At 45.4% G+C, this 19,402-nt stretch overlaps 1 protein-coding gene across 4 annotated transcripts in view; it reads left to right on the top strand.

The window, feature by feature from the left end:
* pik3r4 (phosphoinositide-3-kinase, regulatory subunit 4) overlaps nucleotides 1-19,402 on the top strand; it is a gene marked incomplete at its 5' end in the record, with an annotated part of 38,985 nt that overhangs the window by 17,244 nt on the left and 2,339 nt on the right. For 2 of the 4 annotated variants that reach the window (XM_079227207.1, XM_079227204.1), the window contains 10 exons: nucleotides 3,156-3,357; nucleotides 5,130-5,254; nucleotides 6,115-6,337; nucleotides 6,532-6,697; nucleotides 8,375-8,539; nucleotides 9,044-9,255; nucleotides 15,414-15,545; nucleotides 15,665-15,765; nucleotides 15,902-15,990; nucleotides 16,311-16,431. In XM_079227207.1, coding sequence (XP_079083333.1) covers nucleotides 3,156-3,357; nucleotides 5,130-5,254; nucleotides 6,115-6,337; nucleotides 6,532-6,697; nucleotides 8,375-8,539; nucleotides 9,044-9,255; nucleotides 15,414-15,545; nucleotides 15,665-15,765; nucleotides 15,902-15,990; nucleotides 16,311-16,431 — 1,536 coding nt within the window. The remainder of the gene's footprint in view (nucleotides 1-3,155; nucleotides 3,358-5,129; nucleotides 5,255-6,114; nucleotides 6,338-6,531; nucleotides 6,698-8,374; nucleotides 8,540-9,043; nucleotides 9,256-15,413; nucleotides 15,546-15,664; nucleotides 15,766-15,901; nucleotides 15,991-16,310; nucleotides 16,432-19,402) is intronic. The other 2 variants (XM_079227205.1, XM_079227206.1) reach the window with 2 other exon arrangements.

Here is a 19,402-nt window from a genome sequence, read left to right as displayed (position 1 = left end):
GAGGGACAATGGATGTGACTGGAGGATGGCCCTCGACTGGGCCCTGATGGCAAAGAACTCCATGGCTGCAGTCCCTACCAGCTGGTATTTGGACAGAACCCAAATCTGCCTTCAGTTCTCACTAATAAGCCGCCAGCTCTGGAAGGTACTAATAATATGAGTACTTGGATAGCCCAGCATATCACAACATTACATACTGCAAGAAGAGCGTTTACAGAAGCAGAGTGCTCTGAAAGGATCCAAAGAGCCCTTCTTAAACAACTGCGGCCCATTGATGACCGATACGAAACAGGAGACAAAGTCTACTTCAAACGGGTGGATTGTACAGAATGGAAAGGTCCAGGTGTGGTCATGGGCCAAGATGGTGTGGGGATATTCGTGAGGTATGGAGGCACTTACGTTCACGTATATCCCTCCAGGCTTCGAAAAGTAGATAACCCACAAGCAGTGTTGGGAGAAAGGGACATTCAGCTGGAAGCGACTGAACATCCTACCAGATTACCAAAACCTGACTTTAATACCACATTAACAGAACCTGGCTTTAATGAGAATAACTATGACACTGAAAACGAAAGTGAGGAGGAGACACCTACAAATGATGAGGATAACAGCGAACCCTCTCACACACCAAGACCGCCAGATGGAGGTAGTCATGTTCAATCTGACGCATCACAGAACAACTCAACCACAACCTGTGAAGACCTAAGTCTGAAAACTGGACAGGTAGTCACATACACAGATAGTGGGAGTGGCCAAACACACACTGGAAACATCCTCAGCAGGGCAGGAAAAGCCACTGGAACATACAAACACTGGTATAATGTGGAGTACATTGAGCCTGAGGAAATTATTGGCACTACCAGTTCTGTTGATTTAAGACGAGCACACAATCTTCAAGTGGTCCCACCTGAGCATGTTGAATTATGTGCTAGCCATCGTGAAGAAGACATACTTATTGTGAATGATGATGCCTTCATGTCTGCCAAACACAATGAACTCAGCAACTGGAAAAATAATGATGTGTTTGAAGAGGTAAAAGATGAAGGCCAGAAATGCATCTCTACGAGGTGGGTGTGCACTCAAGGAGACACCTGATGGTGTTGCACCGAAAGCTAGATTAGTTGCAAGAGGCTTTGAAGAAAGGAACACCCAGGAGCTCTCAAAAGACTCGCCTACATGTGCCTCAAAGTCTCTAAAAATGATTATGGCAGTGATGTGTCAAAAGAAATGGCAGCTTAACTCTATGGACATTAAAGCAGCCTTTTTACACGGCTAAGAGTTGACCCGAAATGTCTATATCCGTCCCCCCCAAGAAGCTCAGAGCGAAGGAATTCTATGGAAGTTAAAAAAGTGTGTTTATGGCCTAGCAGATGCTTCTCTGTATTGGTACAACAGAGTGAAAGACACCATGCAGCAACTGGGAGCTACTGTGTCACAAGTTGATCCAGCAGTGTTCTACTGGCTGGATGACTCCTGCAACGTGATGGGACTCCTTGCTTGTCACGTGGATGACTTCATCTGGGGAAGTTCAGAAACATTCTCCACAGCAGTCATTCCTCACTTGAAATTTGCTTCAAGTTGGACGTGAAGAGCACAACAGCTTCAGCTACATTGGAATGGAGGTCCACTCTTTGGAGGATGAGATACAAGTGCAACAAAGGATTTACATCAAGAATCTCCAACCCATTCCTGTGGATCCCAACAGAGCCACACAGCGAGAGGCTCCTCTAACAGACACTGAAACTGACATGTTAAAGTCAAAGATTGGCCAAATATTGTGGGTCGCAAGGCAGAGTAGACCGACATAATGTGCGACATATCTATCCTATCATGAAGTACAAAGCATGCTACTGTACAGACTCTACACTGTGCAAACACACCTGTTAGGAAACTGAAATCAGAAGAGGTGACCTTGAGGTTTCAGCACTTGGGAAAAGACAGCTGCCTGAAGCTAGTGGTGTTCAGTGATTCCTCGATGGGAAACCTTCCAGACGGAGGCACTCAAGGCGGACACCTGGTCATGCTCATGGGAGAGGATGGACGGTTTTCACCTATATGCTGGCGTTGAAAGAGGATCAGGAGAGTTGTCCAGAGCACCTTAGCAGGAGAGACTCAGTACTTGCAGATGGCATTGACAGTGCAGTCTTTTTGGCTGCACTCTACTCCGAACTGACCACAGGTGATTGCACACGGAATAACTTGCCCATTGTCTGTGGAACAGACAGTTACTCTGATCTTGATGCGGTCAAGTCCACCAAAAGCGTGACTGAAAAGAGACTCCGCCTCTAAATCAGCAGCATGAAGGAGCTGGTCCACTCTGAGGCCGTCCAGCAGGCCATGTGGTCGGCCTTCAGGAGCAGCTGACTGCTGGACTAGAAGGGGACGTCTGCACTCGTTCTGCTGACGGCTCTCAGCGAAGGAGTCTGGCAACTTAAAGGCTAACGAGCTAATCACAAAAAGCCTACCCTCAAACTACTCATTAAAGTTGATAGTTGAAATCTTTTTAAGGTTTTAGAAAAACAAATGTTTTTTTTTAACACTATGTTTTTCTTTAAAGAGAAAGGGGAGTTTGTTAAGTATTCAGTTTAGTGCGCAAGTTCAGTTTTTGTTCTAGAGGAACTGATGTAATGTAACCCGTTGTGGTTGTTGGCCAGAAGTAAAGCTTTAAACATGAACCTTCGTCACTGCATTCACTGAATTAACAACCTCCATCTGGAAAGCAGTGTGGATCTTCATGTTGTGAGGAAAACCACATTTCTAGGAAACCAGTGGAGAGACCTTCACCGAGCAGGACCTCCATCACTCTACCGGTGTCTCCACGTCTGCACAGGCAGACGCAGGAAACGAGGCTCTCTGGAATAAAGAAATCTTCATCCAGACCAGATGTTCCTCTGAGCTGATTCTGGATCTGTGTTCTGAACATCTGATAGTGGTTCAGTCATCCGGGTTCCATGAAGGAGTGAAGATCCTGGACCTGTTCAGATGCAACACTCGTAGAACTGCATAGTCTTGGCAAATTATGCTAACTGTAATTACAGGCTAGCTAGCAATAGAACGGTCGCTAAGTAACATATTTCAGCTTCTTGAAGAAGCGTTTTAAAGAATGTCTTCTCTTCCTGGTTGGTCTGCTTGACTGTCCTCTGTCTGCTGCTCAGGGCATGACCGAGGCGGAGGAGGACAAGCTGCTGGCGCTCAAAGACTTCATGCTGAAGTCCAACAAGGCCAAAGCCAACATGGGGGAGCAGAGCCAGCTGGGGGAGGCGGCTCAGACCGGCGTCATCGACCTGGCCACGCTCGGCATCACCGGCCGCCAGGTGGACCTGGTGAAAGGAAAGGCTGAGCCCGAGGACAAGAGAGGTGACTCCCCATGCAGTCTACATACACATATATATATATATATATATATATATATATATATATATATATATATATATATATATATATATATATATATTATAGAGGAGCGTTCAGGTACAGCTCCTCTGGAGTCACAGCTCTGGGTCTCTATGACCTCATCACTACTACCTCTGCTCCAGATGTTTCCTGTAGGTTACCAGCTGAACCACGAGGGAAGAAAAGGTCTCTTCTCCCCATTAATCACGCTCTCTGTGATAGATGAGCGTCTATTGCCATTTTATTTCAAATATACTGTCAGACCGTGTCATAAAGTCACTGTTCTCCTAAAGCAGGGGTGTCAAACTCATTTTCACCCCGGGCCACATCAGCATCATGGTCGTCAAAGGGCCGCTTGTAACTGTAACACTGTAGACGTTTAACTCCTCCCGAACATTATGTTAACTGTCTTTGTATTAGATTATTGTTTATTCAAGTGTAAAAATAATGTATATGCATTTATATAAATGTATGTAAGCAAATTCCTCTGTTACTATGACAGAAGTCCATTTAATTTAGGGTTAAGAAACCCACACTGCTAAATTATAATAAATATACAATTATAAAAGATCAAACTTAAAACAGAAGAAAATAACAAAGACAAAGATCAAACGCACGTTATTATATTAACTTTCTTCAAAGCTTTTTTGTCACAGTTGAGAACGACATAACTGGTCCAACAAATAATTGTGAGCAAATAAGAACATGCATGTGGTCTGGGGCAGTGGTTATGAACTGGTCTGGGGCAGTGGTTCAACTGGTCTGGGGCAGTGGTTCTACTGGTCTGGGGCAGTGGTTCAACTGGTCTGGGGCAGTGGTTCAACTGGTCTGGGGCAGTGGTTCAACTGGTCTGGGGCAGTGGTTCTGAACTGGTCTGGGGCAGTGGTTCTACTGGTCTAGGGCAGTGGTTCTACTGGTCTGGGCAGTGGTTCAACTGGTCTGGGCAGTGGTTCTACTGGTCTGGGGCAGTGGTTCTGAACTGGTCTGGGGCAGTGGTTCAACTGGTCTGGGGCAGTGGTTCAACTGGTCTGGGGCAGTGGTTCTGAACTGGTCTGGCTGCAGGACCCACCTTGACCCCTTCATGACAAGCTGAGATCCAATGCGAGGAACATTTTTAACTTCTCAAATTAATTTAATGATGTGGTGCAGTTTAAACCTGAGAAAGTACACAATATCACAGTATGCCAACACAAAAAAAATGTTTGAAATATTCCCCTTTACACTCAATTAAAAACCAAAAAGTGCATCTTAAGGACATGAGGTAATACAACACACATAATATTTTTATAACTTCAGCCTTTTTTAAACACTCAGTGTTTTCATGCACAAACATGGAATAAAAAAGTATCTATCACAAATAGTCCAATGTGTAAACTCATGCAAGTAAAGCTTGACTCAGCATTGAGGAGTGAATAGATTGCGCTCGCTGCATAAAAAATCCCCTTCAAAATAAAAGCACATAAAAAATCCCCTGAAAATGGCCACATAAAATGACGCGGCGGGCCGGATTCGGGCCTTGAGTTTGACATATGTGTCCTAAAGGAAGACTGTTGACACATCCAGCCTTTAGCTCCAGAGCTGGAGTCCAGATAACCATAACGACGTAATTACAACCAGCCGATGAAGTCCCACTATGTGTCGAGCGCATTGTGGGACTTCACCTTCTCACCTCTTCTACGGACTTGTTAATTGTTGCATGAAAAAGTCTCAACATCCTGTTGTTGGTTGTCCTGCAGCGAGGAAGCACACCAAGCAGGACTCCGCCATGAACGAGGAGTGGAAGAGCATGTTTGGGTCTCAGGAGCCGGCCTCCGCCCTGCCCTGCACGGTAACACACATGTACACACATGTACACACCACGGTAACACACGTGTACACACATGTACACACCACGGTAACACACATGTACACACCACGGTAACACACATGTACACAACACGGGAACACACATGTACACACATGTACACACATTTACACACCACGGGAACACACATGTACACACATGTACACACCACGGTAACACACATGTACACACATGTACACACATTTACACACCACGGGAACACACATGTACACACATGTACACACCACGGTAACACACATGTACACACATGTACACACCACGGTAACACACATGTACACAACACGGTAACACACATGTACACAACACGGTAACACACATGTACACAACACGGTAACACACATGTACACAACACGGTAGCACGCATGTACACACCACGGTAACACACATGTACACACCACGGTAACACACATGTACACACATGTACACACCACGGTAACACACATGTACACAACACGGTAACACACATGTACACAACACGGTAACAAACATGTACACAACACGGTAACACGCATGTACACACATGTACACACAACACGGTAACCCACATGTACACAACATGGTAACACACATGTACACACCACGGTAACACACATGTACACAACACGGTAACACACATGTACACACCACGGTAACACACATGTACACAACACGGTAACACACATGTACACAACACGGTAACACACATGTACACACAACATGGTAACACACACGTGCACACCTCGGTAACACGCATGTACACACATGTACACACCACGGTAACACACATGTACACAACAAGGTAACACGCATGTACACACCACGGTAACACACATGTACACACAACACGGTAACACACATACATATATGTATTGCTGCAGGCGGCTGACGGGCCGGCGGGTCAGATCCGGAGAGGCGCCGCGGTGCCGGCGGCGCCCGTCCTGCAGTCGGTGGCGAACGGCGCCGCCTACCAGCGCCGCATCAACACCTGCAGGGTGGAGCTGCAGCAGCTGGTGCAGCAGAAGAGGGAGCAGTGCAGCGCCGAGAGGATCGCCAAGCAGATGATGGAGAGCGCCGAGTGGGAGAGCCGGCCTCCTCCACCTGGTAACGGCCTGTCCTCTGTCCTCTGTGTCCTGTGTCCTCTGTCCTCTGTCCTGTGTCCTGTGTCCTTTGTCCTCTGTGTCCTCTGTCCTCTATGTCCTCTGTCCTCTCTCCTCTCTCTGTCTCCTCTCTGTCCTGTGTCCTGTCTCCTCTGGCCTGTCTGGTCTGGTGGTCTCATGCAAGGTGCTGTGTTTCAGGGTGGCACCCTAAGGGGCTGCTGGTGGCTCACCTCCACGAACACAAAGCTGCCGTGAACCGCATCAGAGTCTCAGACGAGCACTCCATCTTCGCCACGGCGTCCAACGACGGCACCGTGAAGGTCTGGGACAGCCAGAAGATGGAGGGCAAGACCACCACCACAAGGTGGGTCTGAAGACCACGTCCCTGAAACACTGGACCTCTAGACCAGAGACCACACTACTAAAACACTGGACCTCCAGACCAGAGACCACGTCCCTGAAACACTGGACCTCTAGACCAGAGACCACACTACTAAAACACTGGACCTCTAGACCAGAGACCACGTCCCTGAAACACTGGACCTCTAGACCAGAGACCACACTACTAAAACACTGGACCTCTAGACCAGAGACCACGTCCCTGAAACACTGGACCTCCAGACCAGAGACCACACTACTGAAACACTGGACCTTTAGACCAGAGACCACGTCCCTGAAACACTGGACCTCTAGACCAGAGACCACACTACTGAAACACTGGACCTCTAGACCAGAGACCACACTACTGAAACACTGGACCTCTAGACTAGAGACCACACTACTGAAACACTGGACCTCTAGACTAGAGACCACACTACTGAAACACTGGACCTCTAGACCAGAGACCACACTACTGAAACACTGGACCTCTAGACCAGAGACCACACTACTGAAACACTGGACCTCTAGACCAGAGACCACGTCCCTGAAACACTGGACCTCTAGACCAGAGACCACGTCCCTGAAACACTGGACCTCTAGACCAGAGACCACACTACTGAAACACTGGACCTCTAGACCAGAGACCACACTAATAAAACACTGGACCTCTAGATCAGAGACCACACTACTAAAACACTGGACCTCTAGACCAGAGACCACACTACTGAAACACTGGACCTCTAGACCAGAGACCACGTCCCTGAAACACTGGACCTCTAGACCAGAGACCACACTACTGAAACACTGGACCTCTAGATCAGAGACCACACTACTGAAACACTGGACCTCTAGACCAGAGACCACACTACTGAAACACTGGACCTCTAGACCAGAGACCACACTACTGAAACACTGGACCTCTAGACCAGAGACCACGTCCCTGAAACACTGGACCTCTAGACCAGAGACCACACTACTGAAACACTGGACCTCTAGACCAGAGACCACACTACTGAAACACTGGACCTCTAGACCAGAGACCACACTACTGAAACACTGGACCTCTAGACCAGAGACCACGTCCCTGAAACACTGGACCTCTAGACCAGAGACCACACTACTGAAACACTGGACCTCTAGACCAGAGACCACACTACTGAAACACTGGACCTCTAGACCAGAGACCACACTACTAAAACACTGGACCTCTAGATCAGAGACCACACTACTGAAACACTGGACCTCTAGACCAGAGACCACACTACTGAAACACTGGACCTCTAGACCAGAGACCACACTACTGAAACACTGGACCTCTAGACCAGAGACCACACTACTGAAACACTGGACCTCTAGACCAGAGACCACGTCCCTGAAACACTGGACCTCTAGACCAGAGACCACACTACTGAAACACTGGACCTCTAGACCAGAGACCACACTACTGAAACACTGGACCTCTAGACCAGAGACCACGTCCCTGAAACACTGGACCTCTAGACCAGAGACCACGTCCCTGAAACACTGGACCTCTAGACCACACTACTGAAACACTGTTAGTTAATGCAGCGTTACTGGATCCAGACCAGTTCCTCGTGGTCCACATCAGACGTGGTCCAGGTGAATCCAGGCCTCCGTGTTAACAGATGCTTGTCCGCAGGTCGGTGTTGACGTATTCTCGTATCGGGGGTCACGTGAAGACCTTGACGTTCTGTCAGGGCTCTCACTATCTGGCCGTGGCTTCAGATAACGGGTCCATCCAGCTGCTGGCAGTGGAGGCCAACAAACCCCCCAAGTCCCCCAAAGTCCAGCCCTTCCAGACCAGGTAACTGAAACGCCTGTCTCACCTGTCCTGATGAAGACGTGTCTCACCTGTCCTGTTGAAGACGTGTCTCATGTTCTGATGGAGACGTGTCTCATGTTCTGATGGAGACGTGTCTCATGTTCTGATGAAGATGTGTCTCATGTTCTGATGGAGACGTGTCTCATGTTCTGATGAAGATGTGTCTCATGTTCTGATGGAGACGTGTCTCATGTTCTGATGGAGACGTGTCTCATGTTCTGATGGAGACGTGTCTCATGTTCTGATGAAGATGTGTCTCATGTTCTGATGGAGACGTGTCTCATGTTCTGATGGAGACGTGTCTCATGTTCTGATGAAGATGTGTCTCATGTTCTGATGGAGACGTGTCTCATGTTCTGATGAAGATGTGTCTCATGTTCTGATGGAGACGTGTCTCATGTTCTGATGGAGACGTGTCTCATGTTCTGATGGAGACGTGTCTCATGTTCTGATGAAGATGTGTCTCATGCGTGTCCTTCCTCTCAGGGCTCTGGACCTGCAGGAGGACGGCTGTGCGGTGGACATCCACCATTTTAACTCTGGCGCTCAGTCGGTGCTGGCCTACGCCACGGTGAACGGCTCTCTGGTGGGCTGGGACCTGCGCTCCAACGCCAACGCCTGGACGCTGCGCCACGACCTGCGCCTGGGCCTCATCACCTCCTTCACCGTGGACATGCACCAGTGCTGGCTGTGCCTAGGTCTGTGTGTGTGGGGGCATGTTGCTATCTCTGTGAGGACATGTTCAGGTTCAAACTATCGTAGCGAGAGATCGTAGGCATCATTCCTCACCTTAGGGGGAGCGCCTATTCCTTACGGCAGCCGTGTAAGGAGGGCCCGTTTGAGAACCCTGAGGTTTCCCTCTCAGTTTGCTTTCGATTACAATTTACAATTTATAGAGACAATGACCTCATGTTAAAAACCCCATTCGTTCAGTTTACCTGTGGCCTACCTGTACTATTGAGTAGGGATGGGTATCGTTTGGGTTTTTTCCGATACCGGTGCTAAACCGATACTTTTAAAACGATACCGGTGCCTAAACGGTGCCTGAACCGATACTTTTTTATTGCCAAGGCAATTTTTAGGGCCCGAGTACTGACGTAGTCAGAGTCGAGGACCTATTGAAATGCTAAGTATTATTATTATTAGGGCCCGAGTACTGACGTAGTCAGATCGAGGACCTATTGAAATGCTAAGTATTATTATTATTATTAGGGCCCGAGTACTGACGTAGTCAGATCGAGGACCTATTGAAATGCTAAGTATTATTATTCCCGACCTATGCGCAGGGAAAAGAGGTGCTTGGGATAAACCTACATTCTTCAAACTTTGCACACCCATCAGACTTGGCGAAAATTTTAATATAATTTGGGTGTCGACCAAAAGTCTGAGAAAATGTCTCTATAGCGCCCCCTTTAGGCAGAAAGGCTACGCTTTTTGCCAACTATGGCCGATTGACTTGAAATTTTACACACATGTCCGGGTGGGACTGCTCTACAAAAAACTCATCCGTGAAATTAAAATGCGCCTAATTAGATTTTCCGCCATTTTGAATTTTGTAAAAAACACATTTTTGCCCATTCCTCCTAAACGCTGGGTCCGTTTCTTACGAAATTTTCTGTGAATCATCATTGGCTCAATGTAATCAAACGGTATTGTCAACCGTGTTGATATCTCATTGCGTTCAGAAGTTATTAACCAATTAACCTCTTAGGGGCGTGGCTCAATATGTCAATACACATAACTTCCTAATTACTTGGCCTATCTTCACAAACTTTGTACATATGTCAACATCGTGTCCCTTAACGTACCCAAATTGTTTCAAAATATTCAAACACTAGAGGGCGCTGCAGTGAACCAATCAATTTTGGCATTTTCCTTGTTTTCAGGCGTTGTATTCTGACGAACTCCTCCTAGAGATTAAACACGATTGATTTCACATTCGGGCAATATGATGTTGAGACCTTTGCAGGGAAAAGTTATCAAAGGATTTTAAAAATATCGAACTATGTGAGCGCAGAGCAGCGGCAAAGAGACACCATTTTCCATGAAAATGGAAGTTGCTTTAACTCGGCCGTACATGATGGAATCTATTCCATATTTCTCATATGTCATGACCTCCTGACCCTGAAGACATCCATATGATCAATTGTCATCCTAGTCATAGCGCCACCTAGAGGCAACAGGAAGTTACATGTTTTCTACTTGTACACCGTGCTCCTCACAGATTATTCAGATCCCTCTCAAAATGCGTCGGAAGAGACTTAAGACATTGATAATGCATCACCTTGAAGATTGTAAGGATCCGTTGAACGGCGTAGCGTCGGTCCATCGCAGAAGTTCGATCCTTCGCCATGACCGAATAAACCGATGTAACTCGACTCCACATGATAAGATCCTTTCCAGGTTTCACATGTTTGATCAGCCTCCAGGCCTGAAGACATGTGCAGTCTAATTTTTCATTAGAGTCATAGCGCCACCTAATGGCAACATGAAGTAAATATTTCTATACTTTGGCTTGCTTCTCTTAGTCAGTCAATCAGATCAACTTCCAATTACTTCTAGACAAACATAAGACTTTCATGATGTCAGCCCCTAAAGCTTTTGATTTTTTGTGTAACGCTGTTGCCGTGGCGCCCCATCCTTCGCGGTCAACAACGAAGGTACTTTTGAGGGACTAAGCATGCTCGAAACGTAACTAAACTTGGCACACACATTTAAAGGCAAATATGTAGTTGCCTGATATGACTTGAATGACTCAAAACTGGAACTTCGGCTCGATAGCGCCCCCTACAAATATTCAATTAAGCAGCCCCAGCGCTACGGTTGACCTACATGTATGAAACTTGCTAGGAATATGTAACACATGTAAACTTAGAAATAACTCTCTTGGGACCATGCTCTAAACCGTACAGGAAGTCAGATAGCGACCCCTAAAAAAACGTGTTTTTTTTGACAACCTGTGAGTTGTGAAAGCCCACAGTTTTTGCCCCCTATCACCAATTGACCTGAAATTTGGCACACATGTCCGGTTGTGTCTGCTCTACAAAAAAGTACGTGGTCGCACTAAAGTCCGCCTACTTAGAATTTCCACCATTTTGAATTTTGATAAAAACAATTTTTTCCTCAAATCTTCCTAAACGCTGGCTTCGATTTTTACAAAATTCTCTGTGGATAATTAAAGGTTCAATTTCATAAAAATATATCAAAAGCTTGTTTGTATCTCATTGTGTTCAAAAGAAAAGGACCCATTAACTTCTTAGGGGTAAATTCAACTAAATTCAACAAAGCAGCCCTTGCAGTACGTTCAACATAGATATACAATATTTGATAGGCGTATGTACCACATATAAACTTAAAAATAACTCTCTTGGGACCATGCTCTAAACCGTACCAGAAGTCGGCCATTTTCATTTTCGTCCTTCATTTCTAGTTCAAATTGCCATAGTTTCCCAGTAGGTGGCGCTCTGACTATGAGTTCATATTGGCATGCAGAAGTCTTCCAGCCATGCCTCTCATAAAGCATGTTAACTTTGGAACAGTTTTGACAAAGTACAGTGGAGTTACAACAGCTTGCTGCATGATCACGAACCATATGCAATAGTTGTCACACCACTTCCACGCCGTTCCATGAAACCTCAAGCTTTTGATCACTTTTAATACATATTTTTATCTTTTATATATATACTTACATGTACAAAATATATATACATATATTCCATTTTCCAGAGGTCAACCTTTCTGCGAAAAAGAGGACATTTTTGTCTGTCATCACATCAAATGACAGAACTCAGTCTGCGCTTCCCAGATGTTTCTGCCATTGAGAACGAATTCAAGCTGTTCTCGCCTCCCTTCTTGATGATGCAGAAGAAGTGAAGAGAGTCTGAACTAGAACTGCTGGAGATGCAGTGATGAATCTCTGAGGAACCAGCTTCAGTTTCTCTCCCTACCGACTTTACTGGAGCTTGGAAAAGGCCAAATTTCCTCTGATGTGATTTTTATATATATATATATATATATATATATATATATATATATATATATATATATATATATATATATACATACATATACATATACATAATTGACCTCATTTGATTCATTTGGCCATATACCTTACCTGAGTAGCCCAGACTTTCATATATTTTTCTGTTTGTGGCCCTCGGTGAAAAACGCTTTGACACCCCTGATATATATCTATATATATATATATATCTATATATATATAGATATATATATATATATCTATATATATATAGATATATATATATAGATATATATATAGATATATATATATATATATGTGTGTATATATATATATATATATATATATATGTATATATATGTGTATATATATATATATGTATATATATGTGTATATATTATATATATATATATATATATATATATATATATATATATATATATATACATATATATCAGGGGTGTCAAAGCGTTTTTCACCGAGGGCCACATTATATATATATATGTGTGTATATATATATATATGTATGTATATATATGTGTGTATATATATATATAGATATACACACATATATATATATATATATATATATATATATATATATATATATATATATATATATATATATATATATATATATATATATATATATATATATATATATATACATATATATCAGGGGGGTCAAAGCGTTTTTCACCGAGGGCCACAAACAGAAAAATATATGAAAGTCTGGGCTACTCAGGTAAGGTATATGGCCAAATGAATCAAATGAGGTCAATTGTGTATATATATTTTTTTTTTTTCTTCAAATTGAACAATATTATTAACTGTTTTAAGTATACTATAGATATAAATAAATAAATACATACAAAACATGCTTCAAACTACAACTTCAAACCTTTTAACTTCAAACTATAAAAATATATATTTAAAAAAGAACAGACACCAGCATCATGGCCTGATGGGACCGTGTGCAACAGAACTCAGACTCTGTTGGATCCTAAAACTGCTGCTTTACTGGACTACACGTCACCATTAATATCAACTGGAGAGATTTGTTCCATCAAGCCGAGGACGGACGTTCAAAAGCTCGTGCTCGTGTCTGCAGCGATCTCTGTGTGCGCGCACTGTGTGTGTGTGAGCGCTGGAAGCCCCGCCCCCTCGAGCCCCGCCCCCTCGAGCCCCGCTTTGAATGCAGGCAGACAGAGAGCAGAGCAGCAGTGCGCTCTGATCCGCGCTATTTTAATAATCGTTTTTAGCGTGCGGGTACCGCGCTACCTTTTTAGTATCTATATATCGTGCAACTTTACAGAGTAGTGTAAAAAAAAAAGTATTTAAATCGGCTCAGGCACCGGAAGGAAGCACCGAAATCTGCGTTGCTTTTCGGTCCGGTAGGTACCGGACGTGTTGGAACCGGTGCCATCCTGGCACCGGTTCTCGGTACCCAACCCTACTATTGAGCCACGTCTCCACTGAACTGTTTCCTCTAATAGGAAAGGAAGATGAACCGTTTTACACACAGTGCAACCCAAACAATTACTTACATTTGTCTGGATCTGGAAACGAGGCAGGATCGTGCTGGATTGTGTTCCCTGGCCAATGGCCTCGGCCCGGTGTTACCTTCTTCATCTCGAAAAACCTGGAAGTGATCTTATTCCATTAAACGGGAGTCCCTATTGAGTAGAGTTCTTATTAGTACACTCTTATTTGAGAGTATAGATTTTATTTTAACAAGAGTTATTATACACACAGTACCATAACTGAGTCTTTTTTTTACTTGAAGGTTTTTTTACTTGAAGGTTCAGCAGCTAAGAGTCAGTTTACCAGTATCATATGTTTAAAAAGCTACAAGAGCAAAAGTCACATTGTAATTCATCAACCGCTTCCTTTTTGTCTTGGAGAAAATCCCTGCAGTGCTTAGAAGCAGTTACCAGTATTACAATGTGGGGAAATCTCTGTTTGATTTTTCAAACTGAGTGGTTCAGTCTCTGGGACAGAGCCCAAGAGGAACTGAAGGGTGCCCAGTTTATCACAGTATATATAGGCAAGTGTGTGGGAAGATCCCTATCGCGACATAGTGGGAGTAACAGGTGTGTGTGTGGTTACAACATACTTTGACCTCGGTCACATGTTCAAAAGTGTTTGTAGTTACTGTTTCAGAGCAACTTCAAGACAGTCAGACAGATTTATGTATCCTTGAAACATTTAGTGGGACTAACTGGCGCCTTTGTACACAGATTTGACAGGTGAGACCTGCCGATGCTGCCTGGTCTGCCAGACAGATTATGTGTATTTGAGACATTGTGAGTAATCGGTGTCTGTGGTTCAACATCCCCTGAACCTGATCACACGTTCAACAGTGTTTGTGGCCACAGCTACAAAAATACAGATTAAAAAAACACAAAAGGTCAGCTGCAAGACACAGGATCTACTATGACCATATTTAGACTTGTGATGGAAGATAATTTCACTCAAAACAATTTAGTTATAATGCATAAAGAGAAAATTAAAAGAACTTAGAAAAGAAAAGAACTCGTATTTTACATAACCCAATCCTCAATTCTATATATGTAGGTTCAGGTTGGGTTATATATCTTAACATCATATTCTATATATGTAGGTTCAGGTTGGGTTATATATCTTAACATCATATTCTATATATGTAGGTTCAGGTTGGGTTATATATCTTAACATCATATTCTATATATGTAGGTTCAGGTTGGGTTATATATCTTAACCATTATTCTACAGTAAAATATGGGCAGTTTTTATGATTGATGAATTCCAGTGCAAATATATCAACATTAGATTATATTAAACTGAAATAGCTGGATTATCATTCTGTTTACCCACTTCCTGTTTCCTCCACAGGTACGAGCAGCGGCACCATGGCATGCTGGGATATGCGGTTCCAGCTCCCCATCTCAAACCACTCCCACCCGGCCCGAGCACGAATCAGACGACTGCTGATGCATCCGCTCTACCAATCATCTGTCATCGCAGGTGAGAGGAGGATCTGTTCATTCCGAATCTAGTATCAATCATACAATAATAATAATGTAATATAAATCATACAATAATAATAATGTAGTATAAATAATAATACTAATGAATGTCTGCAGCTGTCCAGGGGAATAATGAAGTGTCGATGTGGGACATGGAGACCGGAGATCGTAAATTCACCCTCTGGGCGAGCTCTGCTCCTCCACTCTCTGAGATGCAGGTGTGTGTGTGTGTGTGTGTGTGTGTGTGTGTGTGTGTGTGTGTGTGTGTGTGTGTGTGTGCTGGGTTCGTGCTGGGTTCATGTTGGTTATTGGATCTATCTCTCCACATGATGAGCTGAGTGTGTTTCTCTGCAGCCGTCTCCTCACAGTGTTCACGGTGTCTACTGTAGTCCTGCTGATGGGAACCCTCTTCTGCTGACCGCCGGGTCTGACATGAGGATCAGGTCTGACCCACAACCACACAGTCTGACCCACAACCACAACCAATACCTGTCATGTTTACTTTATGAACACACAACCAATATCTTTCACACAATGAAGGTTCAACAATATCAAGCACCTTATCGTCTTTCATATCGGCTCATTGGTATTGTTTAATATATATGTTATATATAATACATTACTGAATAATAATACGTCAATAAAACTGTTCACCCCTACAAAGGTCAGGGGTCATGCTGTTCATGCATCAATCTGGGAAACCCGAGTGAGACTCGGACCAGAACCCGCTGGCCTTGGTCCCTGATGGTTGTTGTGTGTTCAGGTTCTGGGACTTGGCGTACCCGGAGAGGTCCTACATCGTGGCGGGAGGAGCCAACGACTCGCTGCACTGTCCGTCCGTCCTCTACAGCCGGAAGATCATCGAGGGAACCGAAGTGGTGCAGGTGAGCGGCTCGGCCTCGCAGGCACAATGTGGCTGGTCCTTCCTGTGGCTGGTCCTTCCTGTTGTTGGTCCTTCCTGTTGTTGGTCCTTCCTGTGGCTGGTCCTTCCTGTTATTGGTCCTTCCTGTTATTGGTCCTTCCTGTTATTGGTCCTTCCTGTTGTTGGTCCTTCCTGTGGCTGGTCCTTCCTGTTATTGGTCCTTCCTGTTGTTGGTCCTTCCTGTGGCTGGTCCTTCCTGTTATTGGTCCTTCCTGTGGCTGGTCCTTCCTGTTATTGGTCCTTCCTGTGGCTGGTCCTTCCTGTTATTGGTCCTTCCTGTTATTGGTCCTTCCTGTTGTTGGTCCTTCCTGTGGCTGGTCCTTCCTGTGGCTGGTCCTTCCTGTGGTTGGTCCTTCCTGTTATTGGTCCTTCCTGTTATTGGTCCTTCCTGTGGTTGGTCCTTCCTGTTGTTGGTCCTTCCTGTGGCTGGTCTTTCCTGTTATTGGTCCTTCCTGTTGTTAGTCCTTCCTGTGGTTGGTCCTTCCTGTTATTGGTCCTTCCTGTTGTTAGTCCTTCCTGTTATTGGTCCTTCCTGTTGTTGGTCCTTCCTGTGGTTAGTCCTTCCTGTTGTTAGTCCTTCCTGTTGTTGGTCCTTCCTGTTGTTGGTCCTTCCTGTGGCTGGTCCTTCCTGTTATTGGTCCTTCCTGTGGTTGGTCCTTCCTGTGGTTGGTCCTTCCTGTTGTTAGTCCTTCCTGTTGTTAGTCCTTCCTGTTGTTGGTCCTTCCTGTGGCTGGTCCTTCCTGTTATTGGTCCTTCCTGTTGTTTGTCCTTCCTGTGGCTGGTCCTTCCTGTTATTGGTCCTTCCTGTTGTTTGTCCTTCCTGTGGTTGGTCCTTCCTGTTATTGGTCCTTCCTGTTGTTAGTCCTTCCTGTTATTGGTCCTTCCTGTGGTTGGTCCTTCCTGTTGTTGGTCCTTCCTGTTGTTGGTCCTTCCTGTGGCTGGTCCTTCCTGTGGCTGGTCCTTCCTGTTATTGGTCCTTCCTGTTGTTGGTCCTTCCTGTTGTTGGTCCTTCCTGTGGCTGGTCCTTCCTGTTATTGGTCCTTCCTGTTGTTGGTCCTTCCTGTTGTTGGTCCTTCCTGTGGCTGGTCCTTCCTGTTATTGGTCCTTCCTGTGGCTGGTCCTTCCTGTTATTGGTCCTTCCTGTTATTGGTCCTTCCTGTTGTTGGTCCTTCCTGTTGTTGGTCCTTCCTGTTAATGGTCCTTCCTGTTGTTGGTCCTTCCTGTGGCTGGTCCTTCCTGTTATTGGTCCTTCCTGTTATTGGTCCTTCCTGTTGTTGGTCCTTCCTGTGGCTGGTCCTTCCTGTGGCTGGTCCTTCCTGTTATTGGTCCTTCCTGTTGTTGGTCCTTCCTGTTGTTGGTCCTTCCTGTGGCTGGTCCTTCCTGTTATTGGTCCTTCCTGTGGCTGGTCCTTCCTGTTATTGGTCCTTCCTGTTATTGGTCCTTCCTGTTGTTGGTCCTTCCTGTTATTGGTCCTTCCTGTTAATGGTCCTTCCTGTTGTTGGTCCTTCCTGTGGCTGGTCCTTCCTGTTATTGGTCCTTCCTGTTGTTGGTCCTTCCTGTTGTTGGTCCTTCCTGTTGTTGGTCCTTCCTGTGGCTGGTCCTTCCTGTGGCTGGTCCTTCCTGTTATTGGTCCTTCCTGTGGTTGGTCTTTCCTGTTGTTGGTCCTTCCTGTGGCTGGTCTTTCCTGTTATTGGTCCTTCCTGTTGTTAGTCCTTCCTGTGGTTGGTCCTTCCTGTTGTTAGTCCTTCCTGTTGTTGGTCCTTCCTGTTGTTGGTCCTTCCTGTGGTTAGTCCTTCCTGTTGTTAGTCCTTCCTGTTGTTGGTCCTTCCTGTTGTTGGTCCTTCCTGTGGCTGGTCCTTCCTGTTATTGGTCCTTCCTGTTGTTTGTCCTTCCTGTGGTTGGTCCTTCCTGTTGTTGGTCCTTCCTGTGGCTGGTCCTTCCTGTTATTGGTCCTTCCTGTTGTTAGTCCTTCCTGTTGTTGGTCCTTCCTGTTGTTGGTCCTTCCTGTGGCTGGTCCTTCCTGTTATTGGTCCTTCCTGTTGTTTGTCCTTCCTGTGGTTGGTCCTTCCTGTTATTGGTCCTTCCTGTTGTTAGTCCTTCCTGTTATTGGTCCTTCCTGTGGTTGGTCCTTCCTGTTGTTGGTCCTTCCTGTTGTTGGTCCTTCCTGTTGTTGGTCCTTCCTGTGGCTGGTCCTTCCTGTTATTGGTCCTTCCTGTTATTGGTCCTTCCTGTTGTTGGTCCTTCCTGTTGTTGGTCCTTCCTGTGGCTGGTCCTTCCTGTTATTGGTCCTTCCTGTTGTTGGTCCTTCCTGTTGTTGGTCCTTCCTGTGGCTGGTCCTTCCTGTTATTGGTCCTTCCTGTGGCTGGTCCTTCCTGTTATTGGTCCTTCCTGTTATTGGTCCTTCCTGTTGTTGGTCCTTCCTGTTGTTGGTCCTTCCTGTGGCTGGTCCTTCCTGTTATTGGTCCTTCCTGTTGTTGGTCCTTCCTGTTGTTGGTCCTTCCTGTGGCTGGTCCTTCCTGTGGCTGGTCCTTCCTGTGGTTGGTCCTTCCTGTGGTTGGTCCTTCCTGTTGTTGGTCCTTCCTGTTGTTGGTCCTTCCTGTGGCTGGTCCTTCCTGTTATTGGTCCTTCCTGTTATTGGTCCTTCCTGTTGTTGGTCCTTCCTGTGGCTGGTCCTTCCTGTTATTGGTCCTTCCTGTGGCTGTTCCTTCCTGTTATTGGTCCTTCCTGTTGTTGGTCCTTCCTGTTGTTGGTCCTTCCTGTTGTTGGTCCTTCCTGTGGCTGGTCCTTCCTGTTATTGGTCCTTCCTGTTATTGGTCCTTCCTGTTGTTGGTCCTTCCTGTGGCTGGTCCTTCCTGTTATTGGTCCTTCCTGTGGCTGGTCCTTCCTGTGGCTGGTCCTTCCTGTTATTGGTCCTTCCTGTTGTTGGTCCTTCC

The sequence above is a fragment of the Taurulus bubalis genome (genome assembly GCF_910589615.1).
Source record: "Taurulus bubalis genome assembly, chromosome: 12".
Classification (NCBI taxonomy): domain Eukaryota; kingdom Metazoa; phylum Chordata; class Actinopteri; order Perciformes; family Cottidae; genus Taurulus; species Taurulus bubalis.
Note: the sequence above shows the minus strand (reverse complement) of the source record. Positions and strands in the feature narration are given on the sequence as shown.